The sequence below is a fragment of the Papaver somniferum genome, chromosome 7 (genome assembly GCF_003573695.1).
Source record: "Papaver somniferum cultivar HN1 chromosome 7, ASM357369v1, whole genome shotgun sequence".
Lineage (NCBI taxonomy): Eukaryota > Viridiplantae > Streptophyta > Magnoliopsida > Ranunculales > Papaveraceae > Papaver > Papaver somniferum.
The window spans coordinates 179,691,874-179,706,409 of NC_039364.1; the positions used below are offsets into that span (position 1 = coordinate 179,691,874).

A 14,536-nucleotide genomic window follows, 5' to 3' on the forward strand; every position below is an offset into this window, starting at 1 on the left:
CTTCCGAATATGGGTTGTCTAACCTTCTATATTGGCCCTTGGAACCACCTACAGCCATGGCATGGTTTGTTTTGAACTTGTAATATTCGGAGGATAATTTTTTTTTGTAAAGTCCCGAATGTACGATGGCCCAAAAATCAGAATTTGGGAAAAACTGATACTTTTCAAATTTTGAACTTGCAATAATCGGAAGTCAACTCAGTTACCCAAACTTCTGAATATGGCTTGTCTAACCTTCTATATTGGCCCTTGGAACCACCTAGAGCCATGGCATGTTTTGTTTTGAACTTGTAATATTCGGAGGATAATTTTTTTTTGTAAAGTCCCGAATGTACGATGGCCCAAAAATCAGAATTTGGGAAAAACTGATACTTTTCAAATTTTGAACTTGTAATAATCGGAAGTCAACTCAGTTACCCAAACTTCTGAATATGGGTTGTCTAACCTTCTATATTGGCCCTTGGAACCACCTAGAGCCATGGCATGGTTTGTTTTGAACTTGTAATATTCGGAGGATAATTTTTTTTTGCAAAGTCCCGAATGTACGATGGCCCAAAAATCAGAATTTGGGAAAAACTGATACTTTTCAAATTTTGAACTTGCAATAATCGGAAGTCAACTCAGTTACCCAAACTTCCGAATATGGGTTGTCTAACCTTCTATATTGGCCCTTGGAACCACATAGAGCCATGGCATGGTTTGTTTTGAACTTGTAATATTCAGAGGATAATTTTTTTTGTAAAGTCCCGAATGTACGATGGCCCAAAAATCAGAATTTGGGAAAAACTGATACTTTTCAAATTTTGAACTTGCAATAATCGGAAGTCAACTCAGTTACCCAAACTTCCGAATATGGGTTGTCTAACCTTCTATATTGGCCCTTGGAACCACCTAGAGTCATGGCATGGTTTGTTTTGAACTTGTAATATTCGGAGGATAATTTTTTTTTGTAAAGTCCCGAATGTACGATGGCCCAAAAATCAGAATTTGGGAAAAACTGATACTTTTCAAATTTTGAACTTGCAATAATCGGAAGTCAACTCAGTTACCCAAACTTCCGAATATGGGTTGTCTAACCTTCTATATTGGCCCTTGGAACCACCTAGATCCATGCCATGGTTTGTTTTGAACTTGTAATATTCGGAGGATAATATTTTTTTGTAAAGTCCCGAATGTACGATGGCCCAAAAATCAGAATTTGGGAAAAACTGATACTTTTCAAATTTTGAACTTGCAATAATCGGAAGTCAACTCAGTTACCCAAACTTCCGAATATGGGTTGTCTAACCTTATATATTGGCCCTTGGAACCACATAGAGCCATGGCATGGTTTGTTTTGAACTTGTAATATTCAGAGGATAATTTTTTTTTGTAAAGTCCCGAATGTACGATGGCCCAAAAATCAGAATTTGGGAAAAACTGATACTTTTCAAATTTTGAACTTGCAATAATCGGAAGTCAACTCAGTTACCCAAACTTCCGAATATGGGTTGTCTAACCTTCTATATTGGCCCTTGGAACCACCTAGAGCCATGGCATGGTTTGTTTTGAACTTGTAATGTTCGGAGGATAATTTTTTTTTGTAAAGTCCCGAATGTACGATGGCCCAAAAATCAGAATTTGGGAAAAACTGATACTTTTCAAATTTTGAACTTGCAATAATCGAAAGTCAACTCAGTTACCCAAACTTCCAAATATGGGTTGTCTAACCTTCTATATTGGCCCTTGGAACCACTTAGAGCCATGACATGGTTTGTTTTGAACTTGTAATATTCGGAGGATTTTTTTTTTTTTGTAAAGTCCCGAATGTATGATGGCCCAAAAATCAGAATTTGGGAAAAACTGATACTTTTCAAATTTTGAACTTACAATAATCGGAAGTCAACTCAGTTACCCAAACGTCCCAATATGGGTTGTCTAACCTTCTATATCGGCCCTTGTAAAGTCCCGAATGTACAACACAAATCATTGTCATTTATCTGCTCTTCTTTACTTTACGACCGTGACTACCTCCCAGTCCTGCACGACCACGGGTTTGAGCACCTTCAGTTGGAGCAGCTTCAGTTGGAGCACCTTCAGCGCTCGATGAAGCTCGAGTTCTTTTACCCGTCTTTGATACTTCCACCTTGGGCGGATGCCTCTTGGTGACTTTCTCCCCAAACTGGGAAGCATAATCTTCGTTATCCATATTATCAACTAGGTCTCTAGCCTCTTTGATCTTCTCAGCTGGCATGGGATCTTCGCTCTTCAGGCATGCAGTTAACATTTTGGAAACACGCTTGAACCTATTCACCTGTTTTTTATACGTAATGACATAACATCAAACGGTAATTACCTAGATTTATAGGAATAATATAAAATGAACAAAAATATAAGAACACGCACCAGTCTATCATAACCAGCTGGTTTGTCTTTGATGATACAATTATAACTTGAACCCGCCGCAATAGTGTTGGATTTGATTTCACGGATAACCAAAGGATGTGATACGTTGTTATACCAACTCATATAGTCTGGAGAATTTTCATCACCTCGGGTGGTTCGTCTACCAGTGTCGATAATGAAGTCATTCCTCTTATCCCAGTTATCAAGAACAGTAGGTGGGCCTGTGTGAACAATCGTGAGATTATCACCACTATAAGAGCACAACTCCAACTCCAATTTGTAGTAATCCCCCATTTCCTCCACAGGTTGATGTTGTATATACCCGTGTTGTCGCATCACCCTAGAGGTGTTATACATCACATATCCTGTGGGGTGCCACAATGGTCCAAAATAAAGGGACAAGTCTGACCGAACATTTATATGCCCACTGGCTCGATCTTCCTTGTACGGATCAAAGCATACGTCCGAGGCCTTCAATTGGTCCAAAATATCCCTCATGCGAATCAAATGCTGCTCTTTTGTCCTAGAACGGTTGTCTTCAAATATATACTTTGTTCCTCTAGGAGTACCTTTGCACCACCCCGGGTTCTCTCCGGCCAACTTCAGGATAGGGAAGTGGTCATAGATCCATGCCTATATACATAAGAAACCAAGTTTTAGTAAATAGATTGTGTATATTCGGTAGTAATTTCCAAACATTATTTCCGATTATATATAATCGGAAATAAAACTAAGTACCTATCCACCGAATAACCAACATTCGGAAATAGATATGGATCATTTCCTAACGAATATGCGTCATTTGGAGTTCAGTAACCTATAGTTTTTCTGGCCTGTATATTCTGTTATAATATCAAAAGAATATTTCCGATTATATATAATCGGAAAACAAAATAAGTACCTAGCCACCGAATAACCAAAATTCGGAAAAAGAGATGGATCATTTCCTACCGAATATGCGTCATTTGGAGTTCAGTAACCTATAATACTTTGGCCTATATATTTTCGGCAGTAACTCCCCAAGACTAAACTCTGATTCTAAACAATCGGAAGTAAAACTAAGTAACATGTTCCCGAATATGCATAGTTTGGAGTTATGAATATGCATCATATGTATTGTCTACCGAATAACTATAGAGTGAGTTATAGAGTTAAAGAAAAAACCTGCAATAGAGCCACGTTCCCGGCAACTTGGCAGGTTCCTAGCCTCGAAGACTTTCTCAACTCTTCCATCAAGAATGCTAGGCATGTCGTGCCCCAAGAAAATTTTTTTCTCGATTCGTCGAATTAAAGCGAAATAAACCCCAAAAATGATAGGTTCTTACCTAATTGGGGCCATTTGAAGTTGACGAAGTGTTTGACTATCAGAATCGCAACCACCGACTACATCGACGGGTACTTCTTCTTCGCGTTCTTCTTCATTTGCAGCAACAATTTCTTTATTTCTTGCTAAAATCCCAATCTTTGGATCGATACCCCGAGCAACGTTTTTGGTTCTAGGTCTGTGGGTTTCATTTCCCTTATCCATTGTTTTATAAACGAATCGACGATGTTTTGATTTTACGATTCGCGACGATGTTTCGGTTGAACACAAGAAGGAGGGAAAGTTTTTTTTCTTCCACAATCGGAAGATAATATGAAACTGGAAGAAGAAGAGTTGAAATGAGTAGAATTTTTTTTGATTTGATTTTTATACAGTTTTACCAGAAGAGCATTTATGTAACTTCAATATCATATAAGGTACCCTTTAACTAGAGTCTTTGACTGGGTATAAATTGATGGCCCCTAAATCCTTTCGGGTGGCCCCTAAAAACGCGAGGTAAAATAATATAACAAAGTGTGAAATTCTCCTTCACAAATAGGGCTGCACATGGGCGGGTATGTGCGGGTATAAGCTAAAACCAACCTCGCACCCACAGACTGCGGGTTTTTTTTTCATAACCAACCCCGCACCCACAAACAGCGGGAGGGTTTTGTTACCCGTCCGCTACGGGTTAGGCGGGTATGGGTTTAAACGGGTTTAAACCCGCTTTATATTCAAGTATTTAGAGTAACTTCTATTCTCCTTGATTAAGTGAGAAAAAAAAAACCAAAACCTCCAAAATATTCATATCTAGGAAGTTCACAGATGAAGATTAAGTGTTGAATCTGTTGATTTTTCGATTGTTGTCGATTTCTGGTGAAGATTCGAAGTTGTTGTTGTCGATTTCTGGTGAAGATTTCTGGTAATTGTCGTTCGTAGGTGAAGAAGAAGAACTGAGGAGGAAGAAGAGGAGAGGCCGAACAGAGAGAAGAGTGTAAAAAGTGAATGAGGGTTATCAGTTATCCTAGCTACTAGTATTAGGGTTTCATAATGGACGACTAGGATTCGTTTTATCTAATGGTATATAATCTGCGGGTTTTTTGGGCGGGTATGTGCGGGTATTAGCTTAAACCAACCTCGCACCCACAGACAACGTTTTTTTTTTTCATAACCAACCCCGCACCCACAACGGGCGGGTATGGATTAAAAACCCACGGATTTAACGGGTACGGGTGGGTTTGGGTATTGTGGGTGGGTCTTGTGCAGCCCTAAATCACAAACCTTCCTCTACCACACGCACACTCATCTCCATTCATTCATACTTCCTGCCAGCAGAAGTTAAAAGAAAAATAGAAAATATCATGTTTTCCCAGTATTATTGCTTTTACCATCTTGTTCCATATTTCTTTCTCAAAGAGAAAAAAAAAAAATCTTGGTACCCTAAATTCGAAAAGCTAAAGACTCCACAAATGAAAGAAGTATCAAATATCTCCAATTGTCCATTCAATTTATCATCCTTTTCTCATTATACCAGTATCAGTAGCAGAGTCCTTAGAATTTACTCTCCATTACTCCCCCCCTCCAAGTTCATCACCAATCCAAAGAATAATAATATTTGTTCGTCTCTAAAATCTCAAAATAAAGAAACAGTAATTAGCCTATCATCAATTTTGAGAGTTATTCCTGATTGGGCAGATGGTATAAAAGAGGAGCGGATGCAAAAGAAGAGATCTCTATACAACCATGAGGATTGGGTTCATCACCGAAGTTCTCTCCGTCATGTTCGCCATTTCATGTCCAGTCTATCTTCCAGAGTAGTTCTCTCTTTAATCCCACCAGTCGTTGCTTTCACATCTGTTGCCGCAGTTGTAGCAACTTATAATTCTGCCGTGTCTACATGGCACTTGTTGCCGGATTTCTTCCCAATTTTGAGAGCGTCACCATTGCCCTATCAGTTAACAGCACCAGCTCTTGCTCTTTTACTAGTATTTCGTACCGAGGCATCTTATTCGAGGTTTGAAGAAGGGAGGAAGGCTTGGACTAAAGTCATCGCTGGGACAAGTGAGTTTGCGCGACAAGTCATTGCCAGTGTTGTTGATAGGAGTGACGATGATACAAATACAGCCATAAAGAATGCATTGATGCAGTACATAATGGCATTTCCAGTTGCCCTCAAGGTTTCTTTCTTAAGTAGTATAATTTAGTCTTTCATTTCACTTATTCCATTACTACCGTTATTAGACTTTCTATGTGTGGGTAGGTTAAATCTTTCATTCGAAACATGTCTACGATCAATGATATTTTTGTTTTTCTATTGTTTGATGCAGTGTCATGTAATTTATGGCTCAGATTTTGTAAAAGACCTGCAACATCTGCTTGACGAGGATGATCTGGCTGTCATTCTTGGTGCACCACATAGACCTCGTTGCATCATTGAGTTCATCTCTCAAAGCCTTCAGTTGTTACACTTGGAGGAGTCAAAGCGCAGTGTCTTGGTAATTCCGAAAAGGAAACACTGCTGTTTGTTTGTTTTGCATTTCAATCTCCTAAACGTATTTTTAAGGTTTTCAGTTTTACTGTATGCGGTTAAGCATTCCGGATTAATTCATCAGCATAGAATTTTTCTCTAAGTGAAATAAAAACACAACAGTTTTGGTTTCTAAAGGCTTATATGTACTTTAATAACAAAACAAGTTTCTGTGAAATCTGTACTACCATAAAATTTATTATGTACGAGCAAGAGTTGGTTATTTTTAGTATAATAGGATGAGCTTGTGCTAGGAAATTGTTTTATTGCCTTTAAAATAATATACAGGCTTACTACCCTGCATGCAGGAGTCAAAATTATCTTGTTTACATGAAGGCATTGGTGTCTGTGAGCAGCTTATGGGTATTCCGATCCCCCTATCATACACTCGCTTGACCTCAAGGTTTCTGGTGCTCTGGCATCTTACTCTTCCCATAATACTTTGGGATGATTGTAACTGGATCGTTGTTCCTGCTACTTTTATCAGTGCTGCTTCCTTGTTCTGTATTGAAGAGGTAATATTAGTGGTTATCTATGTGTTTACTTTTCTGTTTTCAAAATTTTAAAATCTACGGGGCTGTTGCTTATAATGATACCTATAGCGTTCTTTCGCCTCTTGGTACTAGGTTCCCTGCTTCAAAAAAAATTCTCTTAGGAATCTTACTAGTCCCAACCTTTTCTTCTTTATGATTCCTACACTACATTTATACCTTGCCTTTGGGATTCTAGAATCAATGAGAATTATAATCATATCCTTACAAACGTTTAACTTGTAGCCCCATAAAACCTAATGGTGAAAGGTCTTATTTAGAAAACACCTACATTTCAATCAGCTTGGAAGTGATGGTGATGTACATTTTAATTGTCACAAATCTGCCCTTGTAATTATTTTCATGTTAGGTCCACAACAGTATGGTGCCAGGATAAGTTGCATGTTAAGAAAAATTCTCTCTTTTTCTGTTTACAATTGGCAAAATGGTGGGTGGTTTACATTGAAATCCAACCAGCAGGTATCTGAAAAAGAAGCTTTTCTACTCTCATATTAATTTTCTGCCATTTCTGTCATAATAAGTACAGTAATATATTTGGTTTTACGGCTTAATGCAGGTTGGTGTTCTCATTGAGGAACCATTTCCAATGCTTGCTCTTGATGAAGTATGTGATATGCTTCACAATAGCATTCGAGAATCCATCACAAATGAGAAACTGATCAGGAATCAGCTTCTTGCAAAGAAAAAGTGTAGTAGTAGTAGCAGTAATACTGCTCGAGGCAGCATGAAACATTCTACGATTGGTCGGCACAACTTTTGAGGATATAGAGAGGATACATGTGGTATGTCACTGCTCTTGTTATCTAGTTTATTACCAGATTATCGAATTTCTGAAAAATGAATTAAGCAGCCACAATGGATTACCAGTTGGCACATGAAGTTTGATAGGCATTGGTCCTATGTAGTCTTAGTGACCACCACCAAGGCTTTCGAAACTTCAAGCAAGTTGTGTTTGTTCTTTTCACACCTTTCTTATGCTAACAATGGATTATCGATTGACACCTGAAGTTTGATAGGCATCGGTTCTATGTACGTCTTAGTGCATAGAGTCGTTTTGTTAACTTGCAGTGTATGAAATACATCATAACCACCACCAAGGCTTGAAAAGAATATTATCTTCTTCCACTATTAATACCACTCCCTAAAACCGTCGTGAGGCTTGAGCTCCATAGGGTAATGTAACTTCGAAATAATGTAGGTATGGAGCCCATTGTATATGTAAGTTTTCTCTTTGCCTTATAATGTCTTTTGTTCTGTATTATAAAGTATACTAACTTTCCGTGGCTATACAAAATTCACATATGTAAACTCATTCTCTCTTTATATCTTGTTTTGTTCATTATGTTAATTAAATCAGTGAAGTATTATGACCAGTTGTTGAGAAACATGCCACTGATGACCAATTACATGTTTTTCAATCTTTGCTGTAAACATTCTCTTTTGGGTCCCTTGCGTGTAAGTTCCTTTTGCCACTATTCTACATAATCTTTGTATTGCTTGTACAAAGAAAAGAAAATAAAACTCAACCAAAAATGATAAAAAAAATTTTTTTTACCAGACTTTATTGTTCTTGTTTCAATGAAATGAGAATTATGAGTATCACGTAAAGATAAGCTGAGGATTGACTGCATGTGAGATCAAGGAATGATGTTGTTGCATGCGTTAAGTAATTCAGCGGAACATAGACTAGGAAGTAAGTTCTAATCATTTGGAATCTGAAGTCGGCCAATCTGACAGTGAAGCAATTGAAGTCACTGCTTAATGATTCCTATCGTAGATGTAGGAATTGCATCTTGTCAAGTCCCAGTTAAGGTCATATTCAAGTAAAGTACTTACTTTAATTGCCTCCTGCTGTAGATGCTTGATATGCCTCTTGCTGATGATACTTGATAAATGCTCTTGCAAACTGTCACTTTTTGGCAAATTGAACCAGTGACTTATTTATTTATGTGGCAAAAGAAGAAAAAGAATTTTGAATTAGTCGAGTATTGTTTTTGTTAGTTTCTTGCCATCTTAAATAACTACTGTACCCTATATCAGGGAGCTTCGACTAACTACAAATATTACTTTAATACATGGCATCCGAGTGCAGTTATGTGGAGAGGGTGCACTGATGGGTTTTTTCAACATGCTGAAGAGAGGAATAGATCCTGACGTACGCTTTTTTATCTTGCAGCGATTAGTGCATGGTCGCAGAATTTTTATTACATGACCAGAGAATATTTGCCCCGTAATGGGACATTATGCAACAATGGTGGATCTTCTTGGATAGGTTCTTGAGCCCTTGCAGAGTTCACAGATTCAAGGTGGTAAGCTTTTATGGACAAGAATCAGTGGCTCATTCACGTCAAAAAATAGCTAGTCATTACAAGCTTTTGTCAAGTTTTTGTGCCGGCAATGGATTTCCGGTGAAGCTAGTAAGATCAGACTCGCAAGACCTGTACAGTTTCAGTACATTTAGAAGAAAAGCAAAAGAACTTCATATAGTGTATTTTTTTTTCTATACAAGAATCTCAATAGGATTTTATTGGTTTTGGAAACGGATAATTAATAATCCTGTATTTCTGCTTAATTTCAATGATACAATCCGCAAAAAAGTGGTACACTCAGTTCTTACAACAGTACAAGATCATAATTACCCGTGGGTGTATTTAAAAGAAAATATGGACAAGGTTGCTGACAAAATTATAATGGAAAAAAAAAAGGGTATTACAAAGAATTTTAGCCGAAGAATGATACTCATGCAGGCAGTACCCGTGCTACGATCTTTATTAATTACTGCACAATTGGTTTTGACTGCATCTAGCCGACCGTTCGGAAATCTCAAGGTGGGAGGTTGGAGTAACAAGCAGTCTAACTACTGATCTTAACTCAATCTACATTTGCTGTTTTCTCTTCTGTAGTCCAATTAGCAAATCAATGTTATAGCTTTGACGGTTTTATCTTTTTATACTCTACCGATCGGAGAAAAGGGTGGATTGAGTAAGAAAGACGGAGGATGTTCTTCCTTTGTCTTTGTTATTTTCCTTTTCCCCCCTTCTGCAACTGCTTCAATTAGGAACCTCACTTCCTCCTCAAGTAACACCTTCAGCGAATTGCAATGCCGCCTTTGTTTCGCATCCTTCTCATATCCAAATACTTCAGTAGTAGAGACATCAGAACTATGCAAGATGGCAACACAAATAGAGAAAGCTTGCAACTTGGACAACTGGGCATGAAAATCAACAGCATACTGCCCATCATTAATAGCTTTTATCGTCAATGCTGGAATTTTCTCTTTAGATCTCTGTGAACAATCAGAAAGAAGCAACTCGTGAGAGACTAATATTAGCTTGTAACACCAGATTCAATTAATTAAGAAACAAAACCATTGGATCCAAAGATGATGGAGGAAGTACGAAAAATAGCTACCAATTCCTCAAAAAGATGCCTCTCGGCAGTGCTACTAAAGAAAAAAGGTCTAGAAAGTTGAATCCATCTTTTACGAATATTAGAATCTTTAGTACCGCTAATAAGCAAACAAACAGTACAGAAGATCTGCTAGCCTGCATTAATCTGAAGAACCCATCCAACTTCAATGGTTGTGTGTGGTGTGGTGTGGGGTTGGGTAAAAGTGTTCTGAACACTACTTAATTTAGGACATAAAAATATGGGTACTTATCTGTCCTAGCATTATAGTTATTGTCACTGCATTACATAAACTAAGATTATGGTTATTGTCACTTCTGGAAGCAACTTGTGCTACCTGCTTCCACTTTTAGAAGGTAGGGGTATTTTTAAAAGTTGAATAAGGGTATATTTCAAGAGGTAGATTTTGAGGGGTATTTAAATAAGTTTCCCTTATAGTACATATAACAACACATCGCATCTATACAGGAAAGATACCTGAACAAAAAGCTCTAAAGGCCATTTATCATCCATCAATCGAAGACCACTACCACCTGCAATGTTTTGAACTCTCCGGCTGTCTAAAACAAGAAGTGGACATGCCATGTCCCAACCGCCACAATCACAACCTCCACTTGATCTCCATCGATCTAGCAACGGTGACGGGCCAGCCCCGCCTTTTTCACTAGAAGGTAAACCGTGAGTCCCAGATGGTGTTACCACTGTCACATTTGCCAAGCTTCTTCTTCTTGTACTCGGAGCTAAGCTCTCGTTACTTCTGTTATTTACTCCTGGGAAAACCAACGAGTTTCGGTTATAACCCACACAAGCAATATCCTCTTGTTTGCCCCCCTTCAAGCTCTCTCTCTTTTCAAATGGAACTTGTATTACAATTCCTGCAATTTCAAGGTTTGGAAGCAAATCACCAAGTGCCCAAGGGAAAGTCAGTGGGTTACCAGAATCACCGACACTGCCAGATGAGTGTCTAACTTCATGTCTGTGATTCAATGGATCCTCGTGAGGTGCCAGTACCTCCTCCGACTTATCAGGATGGTTGTCCACAACCATGCTCTGCGTCTCACAAGTCGTGCCACTACCCTTGGCCACTTCTGCTGGTGGTTTACTGCTGCCAGTGGAAGAACAGCTTCGAGAGATTTTCCTTGCATGTGCTATATCATACAACACAAATTCTGACATCATCGAATTATCCAAGTCTCCATTTTCTCTGAGATCTGAACAGAAATAACTGGCGGCTTGCATCTGCCCAACCACTGAGTCATCTTTCTGCCTCTCCTTCGCACCCCATGGACTTCTATTACTGCTCTTCCTTTTACAATTGTTCACAGAATGAAATGTATAAACCCAATTGGAAGTACTGTCCGCCCTCCATGGCTTGGCTGCTAGGACATCTTCTTCAGGATCCTTCAACGAGAACTCAAAAAATGGGATCCCGTGTTTATGTTCCAACTTAAGCTGGCCATGAAGGTGTGCAGGTGAAGAAGAAGCTGTGCCCATGCAATGGTCGACGAACAAGGAACTAGTTTCCAACTCATGAGCTGTGTTTGAGAAGTCGCTCAATAAAGATTTGCAAATTGTCTTACTCCTCTGAATGGTGGCTACTTCTTCACTTGCGTGTGGTACATATACTGATGGACTTCTCAACGATTTAGATTTCATGAAAGGATCTAACATCCGTCTAAAATGGCTGAAACGAGCTTTAGGGTCAGCTTTAGAGCACCGATCACTTTCAAGTCTATAAGTAGAAGAATAGTAAGGCATTCCTAATTTTTCAGACGATGATTTGTGCAAACTGAATACCGTATTATTTTCCAATGAACTTTTACCATCTCTAAGAGGATCCGCTGTCCGCCCGCATTTGAAGCTCTTTCTATCTGTTGAGCCTCTTATTGCACTCTCAGCTCCTGAGAAATGTTCTCTGTCGTCCGAGTCCATAAGGGTTTCACGAAAGCCATCTGATGAGACATCTCCAGCCGAAACACAAAGTAGGCCAGGCTGAAGACTGCTGATATTGTTTGGCTTAGTAACTATCATGGAATTCGGATTTGAATCCCGATTGTAGCAAGAAACTGGAGATGATTTCTCCTCCATGGGTGATTTGGCCTCTTCATCTGGGTGAGTCAAAAATTCGATGATCTTAAAAGATGATGTGGTATCATTTCTACATGACAGTTCTATCTTCTCTCTTACTTGAACAGATCCCATATTTTTCAATCTCCGTACTTCTGTTGAGCTTTGATATACCGAACCCCTCTTAGATGCTTCATTACCTGATAACATAGAAGCCCCAGAGGACGTGACCTTGCAGGAAGAACTCAAGGATTTATTAAAGCTGATATCAGATAAGTTTCCACCCAGTCGCGAGAGGGAGCTTCTCGCAGTGGGTTTTCCTCTCTCATCCCTGTTATCTACATTTCTCCCATTACGGCGGCGTGAAAGACCACCATGTTTTGGGACCTCGACTACTTTGCAATACTTTTCAAAGTCTAGTTCTGTGTCTAAGCCCATTGATTCATGCGCAACACTGCAAAAGATGAAAATAAGGAAAACAAGGTTTTAAAAAAAAGTGTAGCACTCTGACAAATTTAAGAATGAAAACGTTATTGATCAATCTGATGAAGGTTATCATTCTTGATTCGCCTTCAATCAAGAATGTGCTCACTCCTCTTTGGAAAAATAAACATGTATATAATTCACTCTAACAGGTGAGGCAGTAAAATGTGATGCGCATGGATACATGTTATGCCTTAGAATGAAACACAGTTTCAAATCCTGTCACCAGTGGAAATATGTGAAAATATATTCAGCAACAAATATATAGAAAAAAAAGCCACATTTTTATTTCTCACCTTGTAACATCGCACTTCTTAAAAAACTTATAACATCAAAGGAACAATCAACATTAAACTACTCGGAAAGACTCATATAACTACGAAAACCTGGAAAAAGATTGATAGAACAGATCTTGAACTAAAGAAGTGAAAACTTATTAGGGCAGTGGTCCTGTTATCTGTTCAGATCTCACAAAGAAGAAAAATTTATTGAAAGAACAATAAGACCCCCCATTACTATTTTCTTTGGATCTAGTTAAGCTTAAGCATCTAATTACTCTAAGGAGCCCTTATTTTCATTCTAGGTCAATAAAGAGAAGTGCCAAAACAAAAAACAAAAATAAGTATGACCCACCTTCAAAAGCAATAATAATCTTCTTTAAAGAACAAAAGAATGAAACCTCTTAGAAGTTTGAAAGAGCCAAGAAAATAATACAGTAACTTCAAAGCAAGGTAGAGAGAGCATGCCTGTGAGAGTGTTATTGAGTTACATAAGGAGAAGAATCAGACAGGGAGTGCTGTGTCTGCGGTTGGTTCTGGTTTTGTCTGCTCAGAATCCAAGTCTCCATTTTTACTATGGGTGCTATAAGGAGGACCGTTTTTACTCGTTTGGACACCAGTCTATCACCAGACTATATTAATTGTTTTAACTTTAATCAAGTATTTATTAGAGCTTGTCCGGTGGATTGTACGTGAACATAAATGTCTAGGTTCATATGGGATAGACATTCATTTTTCTTAAAATCTTCTCCAATCCAACTTCTTAAATCAATGTGAAGATGACATGGCTTAATTTTTGTTAGAAATTGTGAAGGTGAATGTTTAGTTTTAGACATTCATCTTGACAATGTCAAGGTCAAGCTATCCTGGTAAGCTTTTGCTTACCTAAATTAATTTCAATATATTAAATAACAATTTTTAGCTACAATAAAATCTAAAATTTACTAAAAATAAAATTTATATTCAATCCTTAAAAAATCACAAACAACACTATTGGAGATGAACTATTTTTCCTCCCTAAACTTAAGGAAAAATTTGAATGAGGATATGTTATTTGTGTTGCCATCTAGGAAGCACACACAACCACCATTGGAGAAGTTCTTAGTCTTTTCTTTTTTGAAACTTTGAAGCATATCAAGTATTTAATCATGTTGCGGGTAATTGTGGTATCCTTTACCCTAACTTTTTTCCCTACCTTAAAACAACAGTTATAGCATGTTTTTGGATATTAACTTTTCGACTTCTCAAAGGGTTGGGAACACAACATTTACAATGATTGGATGTTAATTTTTCGACTTCCCAAAGGGCTGGGAACACAAAATTCAAAATGATTTCTAGAGACAAAAAGATTAAATTTGCGTGAAGCAAAATGTTTTTGCTTCGGACTTCTGGGATCAATTTTTGGAGAAGCAGTTCTACTTATGATATCCGAGCAGCCTCTTAATATCTCCACTTCTCAAAAACCAAGAAATAAAATTCCATGACTGTCTTCCTCGTAGCTTTGGTTTTTATTTCCTAGATTTACACATGTAGT

General features: G+C 38.1%; 2 protein-coding genes across 9 annotated transcripts; one reads left to right on the plus strand and one right to left on the minus strand.

The window, feature by feature from the left end:
• Window positions 1–5,016: 5,016 nt before the first annotated feature.
• Window positions 5,017–9,387, plus strand: LOC113299109 (UPF0187 protein At3g61320, chloroplastic-like). 6 transcript variants are annotated; one of them, XR_003334633.1, is made up of 5 exons: window positions 5,017–5,865; window positions 6,016–6,183; window positions 6,524–6,730; window positions 7,323–7,984; window positions 8,943–9,387. XR_003334633.1 is itself a non-coding variant. In XM_026548047.1 (5 exons), exons 1-4 carry the CDS (start codon window positions 5,050–5,052, stop codon window positions 7,524–7,526), a joined length of 1,395 nt encoding a protein of 464 aa, XP_026403832.1. In that variant the 5' UTR covers window positions 5,017–5,049; the 3' UTR covers window positions 7,527–7,548; window positions 8,943–9,363. The 6 variants fall into 6 exon arrangements, 4 of the variants coding, with proteins under 4 accessions (XP_026403832.1, XP_026403835.1, XP_026403831.1 ...); XR_003334634.1 differs by having other exon boundaries at window positions 7,323–7,964; window positions 8,943–9,344; XM_026548047.1 differs by having other exon boundaries at window positions 7,323–7,548; window positions 8,943–9,363.
• Window positions 9,388–9,392: 5 nt separating this feature from the next.
• LOC113299107 lies at window positions 9,393–13,598 on the minus strand. Of its 3 annotated transcripts, none has more exons than XM_026548044.1 (3): window positions 13,471–13,598; window positions 10,652–12,695; window positions 9,393–10,052 (listed from the first exon to the last, which is right to left on the minus strand). In XM_026548044.1, exons 2-3 carry the CDS (start codon window positions 12,677–12,679, stop codon window positions 9,714–9,716), a joined length of 2,367 nt encoding a protein of 788 aa, XP_026403829.1. In that variant the 5' UTR covers window positions 12,680–12,695; window positions 13,471–13,598; the 3' UTR covers window positions 9,393–9,713. The 3 variants fall into 3 exon arrangements, with proteins under 3 accessions (XP_026403829.1, XP_026403830.1, XP_026403828.1); XM_026548045.1 differs by having other exon boundaries at window positions 13,358–13,471; XM_026548043.1 differs by lacking the exon at window positions 13,471–13,598 and adding an exon at window positions 13,021–13,284.
• Between the last annotated feature and the right edge of the window lie 938 nt (window positions 13,599–14,536).

Bases quoted from the DNA above. Each gene is read 5' to 3' on its own strand.
- LOC113299107 (XM_026548044.1), bottom strand. From the start codon at position 12,679: ATGGGCTTAGACACAGAACTAGACTTTGAAAAGTATTGCAAAGTAGTC. The intron at 10,053-10,651 runs GTATCTTTCCTG...GATTGTTCACAG, and splicing joins CTTTAGAGCTTTTTGTTCAG to AGATCTAAAGAGAAAATTCC.
- LOC113299109 (XM_026548047.1), top strand. From the start codon at position 5,050: ATGTTTTCCCAGTATTATTGCTTTTACCATCTTGTTCCATATTTCTTT. The intron at 5,866-6,015 runs GTTTCTTTCTTA...TGTTTGATGCAG, and splicing joins CATTTCCAGTTGCCCTCAAG to TGTCATGTAATTTATGGCTC. The intron at 6,731-7,322 runs GTAATATTAGTG...GGCTTAATGCAG, and splicing joins CCTTGTTCTGTATTGAAGAG to GTTGGTGTTCTCATTGAGGA.